The sequence below is a fragment of the Canis aureus genome, chromosome 13, assembly GCF_053574225.1.
Source record: "Canis aureus isolate CA01 chromosome 13, VMU_Caureus_v.1.0, whole genome shotgun sequence".
NCBI classification, from domain to species: domain Eukaryota; kingdom Metazoa; phylum Chordata; class Mammalia; order Carnivora; family Canidae; genus Canis; species Canis aureus.
In genome coordinates this window covers 37,220,645-37,235,351 of record NC_135623.1, presented here as the reverse complement: position 1 = coordinate 37,235,351, position 14,707 = coordinate 37,220,645, and the positions used below count along the sequence as shown (strand labels likewise).

The window sequence follows — 14,707 nt, the reverse complement described above, 5'->3', positions numbered from 1 at the left end:
GATCACCCACAAAAGCTTCATGAGACATTAGACAAAGTCAACCATTTTTTCCAAGCTATTACTCATGTTGACAACTTTTATATCAGATATAACATGAATTTATTTGATTAGTAAAACTGGTAGAAGTTGTATCTCTACATTTAATGCTGGTAACTCTGAAGATGTGCCTGTTTTAGTGGAACCACGCTTAAGCTTAGCTAGCTTTTATTTGCCACAGATTATCCCAAATCATTCGAACCTGAAAAACATTTGAGTTACTTTCTATACATTTTTGAGAATTTCTAAGAACACTTAATTCACATTTGAGCCCATTAAGTAGAACTTCTACAAATTAATTGTAATAGTACTGAAGGTAGAAAATGCTACATATATACAACATGAAAATACATGTATACAACACACATACAGACATGCTTAAATATAGACATAAACAGAGACCTCGTGGTTTCCACTTTACTCATGTATAAAAGTTGGACCTAAGTGTTCTGGTAGATGGAATAAGTTAAGGCAACCTACTCAGATGGCTAAAGCTAAGTTTTAAATGACCTTTCCCCCTTTTGTTTTTCTTCTGATAAGAATTACTTCCCTGGAGTTTGTACTTTAGCATTCACACCTCAGAGACACAAGGAGGAATGCAAAGTTACAAGCCTTTAAAGACTAATAGGGGAGGTTTGGGGATTGGTAAAAAGAAATGGGCAAACTTTGAATTGCCTCTATAGAGTTGCATTTCTAGTTTTACAGAGATTTGTTAAGATAAGGATAGTTGCTCTCAATTCCTCAAAGAATTGGGTTGCATCTGAAGTGATGTCATAGGTTGATGACCCATCCAGGAGAATGTAATCCTCAATTAGCATAGGGGAGAGTGCCTTAACAAACATATCAGGCACTGACCAGTGCCTCCACTCTTCTTTCCCTTTTTTCTTTTTTAAGATTCTATTTATTTGAGAGAGACAGGAATAACGAGAAAGAGAGAGAGAACGAGCGAGCGAGCAAGCAGGGAGGAGACGGCTCCCCACTGAGCAGGAAGCCCAATGTGGGATGCCATCCCAGCACCTGGGGATCATGACCTGAGCCAAAGGCAGACACTTACCCGACTGAACCACTCAGTTGCCCCCAATTTTATTTTCTGCCTTTTTATGTATCCACTTATCTCTGGAGTTAATCCAATTATTAAAGTGTTAGATTTTCTCTGTTTAAGAAATTAAGAAATTATTTAACTAAGTCCTTAGTATGGCCTTTGACCAAGAAGTGAAAGATACCTGAAGAGAATTTGCCTGTAGCATCAAGTGGTCTTATTTAAAAGGGTAAATTGTTTAATAGTCTCATCAGAGTAGTAGAGAGGCAATTCAGGTGGAATATTACTAGAATGAGTACTCGAAGAAAGAGGGAGGCAGGCAGTATGAGTATTATGTCAATCTTAGAGCCTTTTGTTTTAGGTACCTCTTATATCTTCACTTTTTTATTAGCCTTTTACAAAAAGTCTTTCAGTGAAGCTATTTTGGAATTTTGAAGTTTGGAGGCTTCTGCATGCCAATAAAAATAAAAGTATCCCGTTCTTTATAATTTGATAGTCCTTGCTTTCAAGTTCACTACTTAAATGATCTTACTGAACTGGAACATTTCTCATAATAGCCATTGTGGTTCTAGGTTGTCTTTAGTAAGATTTTACCATTTTTTACAGATATTCACAGCTTCTGGAACCATAGTTTTTAGACATAAAATAGGCAGGTATGTCAGAAGGTGGCTTGCCTAACTTTTTGAACTTGAAGATCGATCCCATTATTCAAAATAAAAGTACAGAAAACAAAAGAATACTCACCAAGAAGGGTAATGCCTTCACAAAAGTAGACCCCAGATAAAATTGGAGAGCTGAACCAAAAGGAGGGAGCTTGAATCCGAATAGGAGACTCACTGAACTGAAACGAAGGAGACAACTCACAGAAATGAAGAGCTCAAGGGACTCAAGTGAGACCCACAAAACAGTTCTGAGTGTCATTAGTTCAGTAGAGGTTCAGCGCCTTCTCATCCCCCTTCTGACACCAGGTAATGTCTACCTTAAATGAAACAAATGGTAATTTAATTAAAGATGAGTTTATTTAAGAGTAATAGTGGCATTGCAATTAAGGAGAAGCAGACTATGGTGAACCAGAGGCAAGTCTGAAGAGACAGGGGAGGCTAGCTTTTATTAGGTTCTAGAGGAGATGGGGAGAGTTATTTTGAACATAACTTCATTGGAGAAGAGCAAGAGCTCGGGGTTGTGGCATTTTCTCATTGACTAGGAATGGTGGGCAGTTTGTTTTTACTGAGGCATGTGGAAATCTTCCTCCTTCCTGCTGGTCCTTTAAGTTGACATGAGTGCTACATGTATGAGAATTCTCCCTTTATGGCTCCCCAACTCCTTTTTATTTATTAACATTGATTTTTTAAAAAAGATTTTATTTATTTATTCATGAGAGACACAGGGAGAGGCAGAGACATAGGCAGAGGGAAAAGCAGGCTCCCTGCAGGGAGCCTGATGCAGGACTCAATCCCAGGACCCTGGGATCATGACCTGAGCCAAAGGCAGACACTCAACCATTGAGCCACCCAGATGCCCCCCAACTCTGTTTTAAATCAGGTTTTCTTTATTCATTCTTACAGCTGCTTGATGGTTTTTAAAAATATACTTTGTTTGTGAAGCTGACTGGGCCTAAGGAGATGAGTGCCACACATCCCTTTCACCTCGTTACCACTACACTACAATCAACTGAGCCAATGGGACTGGGTGGAAGATTTGTCGTTACCTTTATTCATAAGCTATACTTAATGATTTCATGTTATATCCACTTTATTTTTAAAACTAGGACCATGTAGTCTCATTACCAGTTTCACCCACTTAGCCATCCCCTTCCCCCAAGGACTGTTGTTTTCTGTTTCCTAACAGCAGAAGCCTCTTCTAGAACTTAGAGCAAGCCGGCTAACATATCCTGGATTCTGTTTCCCTTCTTCAAAGGCTTTGCTCTGGTGTTAGCCTGTGCATCTTGTGTTATCTTCTCTATTTAATTATTTCCACTGGCAAATTACTTGCCTTAATATCTTATCACTCATTTGGAAAAAAACCCAATGGGCTTTTTTTATGGGTTTTATTTACCTACTTTAATTCACTTTTACTGCTTTATTTTTTCTCTACTGCATCATACTCCTGGATGTTCCATAATCATAGTTTCCACTCACTTTCTAATTCTTAATTTTATCTTCAGTTCTTTCTAATCAGTTTCTTCACAACACTAAGCTTTTTCAAGGTTATCAGCCTCCGTCTAGTGAAAGGCAATTATCCATGCTCTGTCTTCATGCTACTCCTTTGTATAGTCATCCACATCATCGTCATCTTTAAAAAAAAAAAAACAACCTTACTTTTCTAGGCTTCCATATAAATGAGCCTGTTTTCATATAAATGAGCCTGTTTGTGAGCCCCTCCTTACCCCCACCCATTTCTTTGGGTTGCCTTGGCTTTTCTTCCCCTATCTGACCTTCAAATGTTGAGAGAGTTCCAAGGCTCTGTCCTCAGCCCTCCTCCCTTGTCTGGCAGTTCTCATTGGGCCCATGGCTCCAGAATCAACTATGCATTAATGATTCCCTGATTTAGACATTTAGACCTCTTGCTGAGTTCCAAATATGGCTAGCAAGCAGTCTACAGGCATTTCTACCTGATTATTTATTGGGCATCTCATGTGTAAATCTATAAAACGAAAACCATTAGCACTTGCTTCTCTTTTCCCACTTAATTCTGCAGTTCCCAAAGCCTGCTCTGTCTTGGTAAATGTCTTTATTTTATTTATTTATTTATTTTTTGGTAAATGTCTTTATTATCCATTCATATAAATGTGTAGACCCCCCCCCCCAACCTAGACATTCTTTCTTCTTTCTCTTTCATTCGTGTCGAATTGTTTAGCAAGTTTTGTCTAATCTTTTTATAAGATAATTGGCAGATCCAGTTAAAAACTCATATACAAGCCACCATCATCTCTCACTGCACTGCCATAGCTACCGGACTGGTTTTTTCCCCTGTGCTCTCGAACTCTTCAATTCATACTTCACACAACAATTTAAATGAGATCAATTATTACTGTGGTACTTTAAAACGCTTTTGGGGCACCTGGGTGGCTCAGTCGGTTAAATGTCTGCCTTTGGCTCAGGTCATGATCCCAGGGTTCCAGGTTCACGCTCCACCCTCTGCTCTCTGCTTAGTGGGGAGCCTGCTTCTCCCTCCCCTTCTGCTTGTTGCTCCACCTGCTTGTGCTGTCTCTCTCCATCAAGTAAACAAATAAAATCTTTAAAAAAAAAAAAAAAACCCTTCTGTTTTAGAAAGGTTTCTGTTACACTTAGAATAAATACTAGTCTTCTCTGTGTTACTTTAGTTGTCTATTTGTTTCCCTCCAGTATGATATAAGCTTGGTGAATGTATTATGACTTGTCTTGTTCACAGTGATTCCTCAGGACATAGAATAATCCTTGAAAGTAGTAGATGTTAGGTAAATATCTACTGGATAACAGACTATTGTTGTAAAAGTCTTAATTTCATTATATTTAGATTATATGTTTATTTTATATTAATAGAAATATATTGCCTGCCCCCAGTGCAATTAAAACCTGTAGTGTTCAACTTGTAACTTATCATCCCCTTAATTTAGCTTAATAGCTATTACACTATAGTTTATAACTTGATGCTTTATGCCTTCTTAGGCCCTTCTAAATAACTTTGTTAAGTTACACCAACAAATATTAATGCCTGTCCCCCAACTACCACAGAAGTTAAGTCACATAGGCAAAATTTCAGTAGGTGAACTGAAATCTGTCTGATGGTTCCTAAACCAGATAACTTTTTTTTTAAAGATTTATTTATTTATTTATTTATTTATTTATTTATTTATTTATTTATGATAGAGAGAGAGACAGAGACCCAGGAGGAGGGAAAAGTCTCCATGCCGGGAGCCCCATGCGGGACTCGATCCTGGGACTCAGGCAGGCGCTAAACTGCTGAGCCACCCAGGGATCCCCTAAACCAGATGACTTTATTGATGTCATGTCCTAGGTGTGTGTTCATATGTGTGTCAGTGGTGTAGAAGAATGACAGTAACCTTTAGGACCAGCTGCTTTTTCATTTTCCAGATTCCCTCCAGTTACATTTTTAAACAATCTTTGGCTGTTTTTATCCACATTAACATAAAATATTGCCCTCTATTTAACCAATGTAAGTTTTGGTCAGTTATTTTTATGATTATAATGCTGACATTTAAAACTACTAGGTGTCAGATACAGATAATTAATGATCGGCTCTATTAAGCATGAGTTAAACTGCTAAAACCAGTATCTTCAGACAGATTCCTTAGGAAAAAAATTGGAGACACGGGAGAGGAATGCAGTCTTTCATTTTTGCTAGTAAGATCATTAAAATATGGGCAGCCTGGGTGGCTCAGCGGTTTAACGCCGTCTTCAGTCCAGGGCGTGATCCTGGAGACCCGAGATCGAGTCCCATGTCGGGCTTCCTGCATGGAGCCTGCTTCTGCCTCTCTGCCTCTTTCTGTGTCATTCATAAATAAATAAATAAATAAATAAATAAATAAATAAATAAATAAATAATCAATCAATCTTTAAAATCATTAAAACATAAGGCAAAACAAACTTACTATTTAATATCTTTTTATGAAAAAAAAAAGACACTTAATTCAAAAAGCAACAAGCACATAATCTCAGAACATTACAATATTTAAACTTTAAAACAAATTTCGTTTTGTGGAAAATGTTACTACATTGTCCTATCCCTCAATTAAACCATGGACCAGTGCTAACTGGTTGCAGCCAGGTGTGATTAGAGGGCATTGCTCTAGTCTGAAGAAACTGTGTGGATCTTAAATTATAATTTGCCAGTTTCTTCTCTCATACTGTCTTTCCCCCAGTCACAATTAGTACAATCCTTTGATTCCTTTCTCCTGTTGAACTCTGTCTCAAAGCCTGGAGCTCCGGGGAAACTTTTAGATGATGTCTTTTGTCATCAGAAATCTAAAATGCTTTCGAATGCCCAGAATGGATTGACCTTGTTACAGTTGCTAAAGAAAACATCTGGAATCTTCTTGATACCTTTAACAACGTAAATAATTACCTTAAAATGTTTATATTCATTTCTTACTTTTTATTCTAACAGTATACTTTCTTTGTTCTCTCTTGTACTCTTTGCCTGCCTCTACATTGGGATTACTAGCTGAAACGCTTAAAACCAAGAGCCTTCCATTATCTACTGTTTTCTGTCTTCCTCCTTTGCTGTTCTTTCCCTTCCCCGCCGAGAGAGGGAGAGAGAGAGATTAGTTAACTAAATTAATGCCTTTAAATTTATGACAATAAATTGAAAGGTGTATCATTCTGGTACCTTTGCCTCCTTCTTTGATATTTTTAAACAGACTAAGGAAACAAGTCATAAGACACTGCTGCCCGTCTTTTCATACCTATCCCCAACAAAAAGGTAAATGTATACATTGCGTTAGTGAATGGGAATATATCTAGGTTTGATAGGATCAGGAGGGTTAAATTATAGGAGGACCTGCTAGATAGGGTGAAGGAAAGGCAAAATTGATGTTCATCCAGCCAGCTCTTAACCTCTTCCCTCGTAGCTTTCAATTCCACACTTCAGGTAATAAATACATGTCCTGTAATGCACCTTTTCCCTTGCAGTGACAGTGGGTGCAGTCAGTAGCACTACATATTTCTTAAGCTGGAAATAAATCCCAAATATAAAATTCAAAAGAAAAGTCAGCCCAAGTTTCCTGGTTCTTTGTGACGTGCAAATCTCTTATCAGTCCAAGTATGACAGCCATTTTTAGTAGAGAAATTTTTAGGGTTTGTGATAAATTAACTTCTCATTGTTCTTTAGTAAATGAGAGTAAAAATCTAAAATTTTCACTGATTGAGTTAATAACCAAGATGCTGTTAAGTCAATCAAATAAATACATAATTACCCACTTTTGGATGGAAAAAATCCTAAGTAAAGGTCAAAGAAGTGTTTAATTACAATATAAAATCCAACTGTCATCCCAGTTCTGGTCTCTGGCAGTCTAAAAGATGGTATAAGATAGTACAAAAAAAGTAAGCAGTTTGGAAAAGTGAGAATTCTTAATCTAGTCTTGAGCTACCTCAAATGTCTTTTTAAAGTACTGTACACATTTTTTTCAGTGATTCAAATTCTGTACATTTGGTGTAATACATTAAAATCTTTTTGATAGGGTTTTATGAATTGGAATCTAAAGTATAATGAATATGTCTTAAATAGGTATTTTCATTTGTAAATAGTGAAACTTTTCACTGAAATTTGTTTCTTTTCACTAGGTTTAAGTGGAAACCCTGCAGATATAGAGAGAAGAGAAGCAGTGTTTGGAAAGAATTTTATACCTCCTAAAAAGCCAAAAACCTTTCTTCAATTAGTATGGGAAGCATTACAAGATGTCACTTTAATTATACTAGAAATTGCAGCCATAGTATCATTGGGCCTTTCTTTTTATCAACCTCCAGAAGGGGATAATGCACGTAAGTAAATTGGGGAAGGGGGGGAAAAAGATTTTTATGTGTGATGTTAATAAATTCAGTTCATTTGCTTACTTAAATGTAATGACAATAGCAGATCAGCATTCATTGACCATGCTAAATACCATTCTAGTAGTACTTTTAATAGTTCTTTAAATATACCATCTCAGATCATTTTATGGTAATCCTATGAGATAATGTCATCTCCAAGTGAAATATGGAGGTTAAAAGACCTGCCAAAATGTGCATACCATGTGTTGGCAAGGAGCTAAGCCATACAGATGATGTGATTTGTGCCATCACAGTTTTTAAGGTCTTTGAACACTATATTGAAATAGTTTTGATTTTTATTTGATCTTGGAAATAATTATGAAGCAAAATTCTATTCTCTTCCCTAATTCATTATTTTTTAAGTTCTTAAATTGTGTTGCTATATGCATGATTGGGGTATTATTGCCTTGCCATTCTAGAAATGTTTGTACTACAAAGTGTCTTGACCAATGGAAAAATACATTATTTGATGGTATATTTACTTTAACTTGTAGCTACAAATGGTTTTGTTTCCCACTTTTCTTTGTTCTTCTTTTCTCTTTTAAATTTCTTACTCTTTTTAATAAATTTATTTAAAATGAATATTCTTTGACAATATATTCTATAACTGCTGAGAAATTTAGCTTGGATTTTGGTGACTATATTTAAATAACTATAGAGTAAACCACTAATATTTTATATATCAGAAGAGTGATGCACCAATATGTTTGTGAAAACTTAGCTTTTTCAAGTTATGAAGACTTTGATAAATATTTGCTAACTCTAAAAGTTGGCTTAGGCAGTGATTTAAAGTAATTCCATTAAAGGTATGCCTGGAGCTCATGTGAGAGTTGGGTTTTGGGTATTTTTTTTGTTGGAGAAAGTTGGCCACAGAGTAGGTCAGTTTACATGAGATCAGTGTATATATTGGGGTATTTCAGCAGTAGCACTGTTTACATTTTGCCCCAGAACATTCTTTGTTGTCGTGCATTGTACCACGTACCAGTTGAGGCAACCAAAATGTCTTCAGTTATTGTTGTGTTTCTCATAGGGGGCAAAATTGCCGGTGGCTGAGAATCTCTGATCTAAATAAATTTAGGCAATATTCTTATAACATTAAACCAAATTATTTTTGAACCTTGTACATATTTGTATTAAATACTTTTTTTGCCATAGGAAGATGGGAGGGAAAAATGACAATTCGTAGGAAATAATATTCACCCAGAATCTCACTTCTTAGGGATTACTGCTATATACCATTTTTTATTGTATTCTCACAGATTTTTAAAGTTTGTTTTGTGTGTCTGTAGTTGACTCAGGTAGGTTTATGTGTGCACACATGAGTAGGCCGAAAGGTGTTTATCTTGTTATATGACAGAAAGGTCATACCATATTCAGCAACATACAGCTAAGTTCTGTAGTGTTCAACTTACCCAACTCTCATGATAGAATATTGGGAATTGGTATTCTAGAATTTAGTGAGTTGGAAGATTATTAATTTTTTTTAACTTTTTAAGCTTTTCCCCCCAATATCCTAAGAGGATTAACAAAAACTATTTTCAGTGGGAGTGGATTTTCTTACAAGGACAAATCTTTTTGGAACTTGCACTGCTTTCAGTTGTAGAATATAGTGATAAGCCCTTTCCCAAATTTGCTTATGGAAAATACTGGCATTAGATATCCAACTGGAAAGATACACTAGAGTTGTCAGTGTCTGTCATAGGACACTTTAAAAAGAGTCAAAAATCTAGAGGGTGATGAAATGTTAGTGTTTGCATTTTTTAAATATCTATTAGTGTACTTGTATCTTTTTATCACATTATGTCTTAACACTAAGTAGTAACTTGTTTGAAAAGGAAACCCATTAATTGTAAATCTGTAGTCCTAGAAATGTAAATTCTCAAAATTTCTTCTAGTGCTGTTTCGTGTGAAAATAAGCACTAAAACCCTCTGTAAAGGAGTCTTTAGTCTTTAGTCACTACCAATGATTCTCAGATTTTTAGTCTCAGGACACCTTTACATTCAAAGTTAAAAATTCAAAAGAACTTTTGATTATATAACTTTATATTGTAGATATTTACTGTATTTTTAATTAAAATCAAGGAATTTAAAAGCATTTTATCATTGCATTAAAAATTATAACTAAGTGCTGTGCTGTTATAATTACTATAATTATTATTAATGAAATTTTAAATGAAATAACGAAAAGAGTAGTAATGGTGTTCTTCATTTCCTTGTATCTCTTTAATGTCTGGCATAATTGAAGATAACTGGATTCTCATCTGCTTCTGCATTTAGTGTGTTGTGTATCCATGGCTTTGGAAAATTCTACACATTCCTAAAATATAAGGCAAATTACATCTTAGTCTTATTACAGACAGTTTTGACCTTGAGAGATCCTCCTGGGGTTCCTGGACAATACTTTTTCAGAACTACTTTTTATATACTGTTAATGTACACACATAATGCACCATCCACGAAGTAGCTCCAGTGGTGATTTTTAAGAAAGGAATATTTGCTAAACAGTAGAGAGCATAGACTGAATTTAGATTGTGCATTTCTCTTAGGTGACTATGTTTACAGAGAACCCTGTGGTGAAATAGATTTTTTTATTATAATATTTGTGCTTGGACTTTACTGAAAGCATTATTAAAATACAAATAGATATAAAACTGGAACTACAATCCTTTTGTAACTTGGCCTTTGCAATTATTTTTTGTTGCAGCTACTCTGAAAATTTGTAATGATCATCAGTAGGAAATATTTCTATAAGTATTTTACTACCATCTGTTTCAAACTCATTCTAACTTTATCTGTATAATCTAAAGTAGAACTATATATGAAATGGAAATACGACACCAATTTGTTTCATTTTCTCTTTTGGAATAGTCCTCTAAATATGCATGTGAGATTTAAAGCTGGGAATGATATAATTGTCTCATAATTCCTTCCCCTCTAATCTCTGTTGCATTGATTTTTAAGCCTTTTTGATTATATATATGCCTAATCAGGAAGAAATCTGAGCATGTATCTCCAAACGATCCATTCATGAATTATATATACTTAAAGTCATCTACATAATGTGTATACAGTATTTTTATAATGTGCATAGTTTTAAACATATGCAAAAATATAAATTGAGATAATTACAAGATGCAGTGAGGTTTAAAATTTTGATGTTTAATAACTGTAAAATGTCATTATTGATAACATGATTGAATACACATTATTATATTTTATAGTTTTGATTTAACCTTGATTTAGGTCTGAGTTTACTTTATTTCAGAACTTGGTTTTAATGTTTCTTATAGCTGAAAAGAAACTTTTAAAACATTATATAAATCCAAATGGCAAGAAGTCTACTCACTAATGATTCTTATTTTCACTCCCATCTACCAGTTACACAAACCTTTTTGTTTGACATATGACTGGTAAATTGCATCTTCTCTCAATCTGTTGTTCTTGCACATTGTTACAAGTACTGCATTTTTAAATTTTTAACCAGTAAGATCAAAACCCATTGAAATGCTTCATTTGGAAGATAATACTTCAGCTGCATTTCAAGTTGGTGAAAGTGGTCAACATAGTATTTCAACTTTCATCTGTCCCTGAGTCCAGAGTTGCTTTACCTAATGCAGAGAGCTAATCTATCTTTTGGGCAAGGGGAACGTGGAAGAGAAACTGTCCTATCATTTCTGCCATTTAGAACATTGTAAACCATAAATTCATTTAACTGGTTATTGTGTACAATAATACGTGGTCATTTCTTTAGCTCAAATGTAATTCAGAGAGAAGTTTTAATATTTGCTCTCAATGGGTTGTCTTGCCATCTCTTTTGGGGAACTTGCTTTTGTACCCATTGATGGTTGAATCCTGCTGATGGGCCTCAGGATTTATTATTATTATTATTATTATTAATTTATATCATCCCTTCAAATTCACCACCAGTTGATTTTATTCCAGTCTCTGTATTCTCTCTCTTCATCTCCCATATACCCCTCCTGGATTAATCTTTATCCAGCATCTTTATACTTCAGATCATTTTCTTTGGTTCATGCTCTCTATTCTGAAATATGCTTTAATCATATCTGGTATCATTCATTTACTCATTCTTTTCTTTGAATGATCTTTTTTCCTGCTTTACCTGTCCTAAGAGAACTATTAATTTTTCAGGCTTTTCAGCTCAACCCTCAGTAAGAAAGAACTTCTATATAAGAATGCAAAAGAACATTTTCCTTCATGTAAATTTATAAGTAACCAAAGTGGTAAACTTTTAAGAAACAATGCTTACCATTACTACATGTATATCCCTTTTATTTTGTTGTGTTTCATTTTTTAAAATGCTGGATCATGAGCCACTGAATTGATTTTAGACTCACAAATAGATTAAAGCTGAAAGTCTAAACAGTGCTATTTAATTGTTCTTTTTTCAACATTGTTGACCTTAAATTTGAGTTTTGGGGGGTTCTTCCCCCCCACCCCCCGTTTTTATGTGAACTTTTTTGCGCCATAGAGCCTTTGTACTGATTTTAATCTTTCCCTGGAATGCTCTTTCTTTAATCTTTCCCTGGAATGTTCTTCCTGGAATGCTCTAAAGCAACTATATGGCTAGTTCCCTTTTATCATTTGACTCCTAGCTCAAATGTCAGGGACACCTCAGAGGGGCCTTCTGTGTTCACACAAACCGCAGTCCTCGGTCTTCACTTGATAGCACATTACCATCCTTTAGTTTCTTTATGGCATTTACGATATCTGAAATTATTTGTGTTTTATGACCTGAATTCTTCGTATACCATCTGCACATACCAATCTGAATATGGGTTTCATGTGGAGAGGGAGCTTGTGTGCTTTATTTACTGCTATATCCCCAGCTCCTAAAGTAGTGTCTGGCACCTAGAGTAGGTGCCCATATAGTTGGATTAATGAGTAGCATCTGGCTTACCTTTTCATGTTATGGAAACTAAGTTTTTCTTGTACTCCTGTAAAATTGTACAGTAAATAAAACATGATTCATGGGTAGCACATAATTCTTAAGTTTTCATGTACATCTTGTCTAACACATGTAATAATAGCGTTAACCATGGGTCAAGTGCAAAGGAATTCTCAACCATTGCTCTACCTACTTTAAAGTGTTCTCTCATTTAATTCTTACATCTCTGGAGAAGGTGATATCGTAATTTGAAGAAATTTGAGTCTCAAAAATCAGTAGCTTGCCTTCTGGAAGATTTCATCTTCCCCAGTGTCCCCACTCTTAACTAGTACCCTCGACTGCCTCCCTATCCTTAGGGTGAGAATTCTTCAGTGGCAGGGAACTTGACATAGTAAGCATTCTTATCATTGTGGAATGCTTTGGGTTCAGTAGGGTATTTAGAGTAAAATTAACAAGGTATGTAAACATCATAATTAACTTATTGCATGTCTGTTGTCATCAGTTCAGAATCTTGTTTTGTTTTGTTTTTGATCAGCATTTTCTTTCTTTCCATATAGTTTGTGGAGAAGTTTCTGTTGGAGAGGAAGAAGGTGAAGGTGAAACTGGTTGGATTGAAGGAGCTGCAATCCTCTTGTCAGTAGTGTGTGTGGTATTAGTAACAGCTTTCAATGACTGGAGTAAGGAAAAACAGTTTAGAGGTTTGCAGAGTCGAATTGAACAAGAACAGAAGTTCACAGTCATCAGGGGTGGTCAGGTCATTCAGATACCTGTAGCTGACATTACTGTTGGAGATATTGCTCAGGTGAAATATGGTAAGTAAAAAACGACCAATACTTCTTAACGCTACAGGTAAAGTTACTGTAATCTTGTTTATAATTTAGCATACCATTGCTTTTTGTTTTAGGTGATCTTCTTCCAGCCGATGGCATATTGATTCAGGGCAATGATCTTAAAATTGATGAAAGCTCATTGACTGGTGAATCTGATCATGTTAAGAAGTCTTTAGATAAGGATCCCTTACTTCTATCAGGTATGAATTTCTTTTGTATCTTTGAACTTTTTTGTCTTGCACAACTATATGCCATTTGTCATTGAACACAGTTTCCCTAAGAGTCGACGATGTGAAAGATTCTGTATTTTATTTTTTTTTAAGATTTTATTTATTTATTCATGAGACACACATAGAGAGGCAGAGGGAGAAGCAGGCTCCGTGCAGGGAGCCTGACGTGGGACTCGATTCCGGGTCTCCAGGATCACACCCTGGGCCAAAGGTGGCACTAAGCCACTGAGCCACCCGGGCTACCCCAATTCTGTATTTTATATTAGATTCCACCCTTATATTCCTTAGGGACTTTTTTTTTTTGGTAAGTTTGCAGAGATATTAGAGATTTTTGAATCCAGAGCCATATTTTACAAATGAGGAGCTTGAGTCCAAAAAAAAAAAAGTGATTTTGAGAGTCATTGTTCATGTTAGTGTAATGATAAAACTAAAACATAAGCCTGATGATTTCTACTTTTCTCTTTTTCTATCTTACATTTATTCTTAAGGCCTATTGATGTATAAAATTAAAGAATGATTGTTTTTAAAGCAAATTAACGAATTCTCGATGGTGATCTACAAAAGACTTTTTTTAAGAACTGATAAAATCCTTAAAATTTATCAAAGATTACATGACTAATCAACAGTAGACGTAGCAGTAACACCACATCTACTAGGGAGGATTGAATTTGCACATAGGTAAGAGATGTTCTGAGAATAAAGAGTACGATTTTTACAGATGAGGGTACTGTTTGAAATGGGCAGTTGGGTGTCTAACTGGGAGGCTTTTCTAGCAGTAACTGGTAGCTTGACCTGAGGTTAATTGGAAATGAAAGGGAAGGAATGAAGGAATGATGGGAAAACTGGCCTTTAAAAATGCTGAATGAGAGGAAACCAGAGTATCACAACTTGACTCCAAAAGCATGCCAGTTCTTTCACATTTGATTTCCAGTTTTTTACTCTTAATTTTTTAGTATTCCTTATAGAATTTACAAAATTGTCTATAAGACAGTTGTTTACATATGTTTGTTAGACTGAATTATACCAGAACAAGCAGAGTGTTGCCTATTTATCTTCTATTACCATTTTCAGGTGTTAATGGAATGCCAACATTTTATACATCATAAGGAGATGTTTGCTGATTTAACTATGTAATA

The 14,707-nt window shown here is 35.3% G+C and overlaps 1 protein-coding gene across 5 annotated transcripts in view; it reads left to right on the top strand.

The window, feature by feature from the left end:
• Positions 1-14,707, top strand: part of ATP2B1 (ATPase plasma membrane Ca2+ transporting 1) — a 128,264-nt gene that overhangs the window by 69,447 nt on the left and 44,110 nt on the right. For all 5 annotated transcript variants that reach the window (XR_013350681.1, XM_077845772.1, XM_077845770.1 and 2 more), the window contains exons 3-5: positions 7,357-7,554; positions 13,069-13,323; positions 13,416-13,541. Coding sequence is in view for 4 of the 5 variants with exons in the window: in XM_077845772.1 (XP_077701898.1) it covers positions 7,357-7,554; positions 13,069-13,323; positions 13,416-13,541 (579 nt within the window). In the remaining variant the exon portion in view is untranslated. The remainder of the gene's footprint in view (positions 1-7,356; positions 7,555-13,068; positions 13,324-13,415; positions 13,542-14,707) is intronic.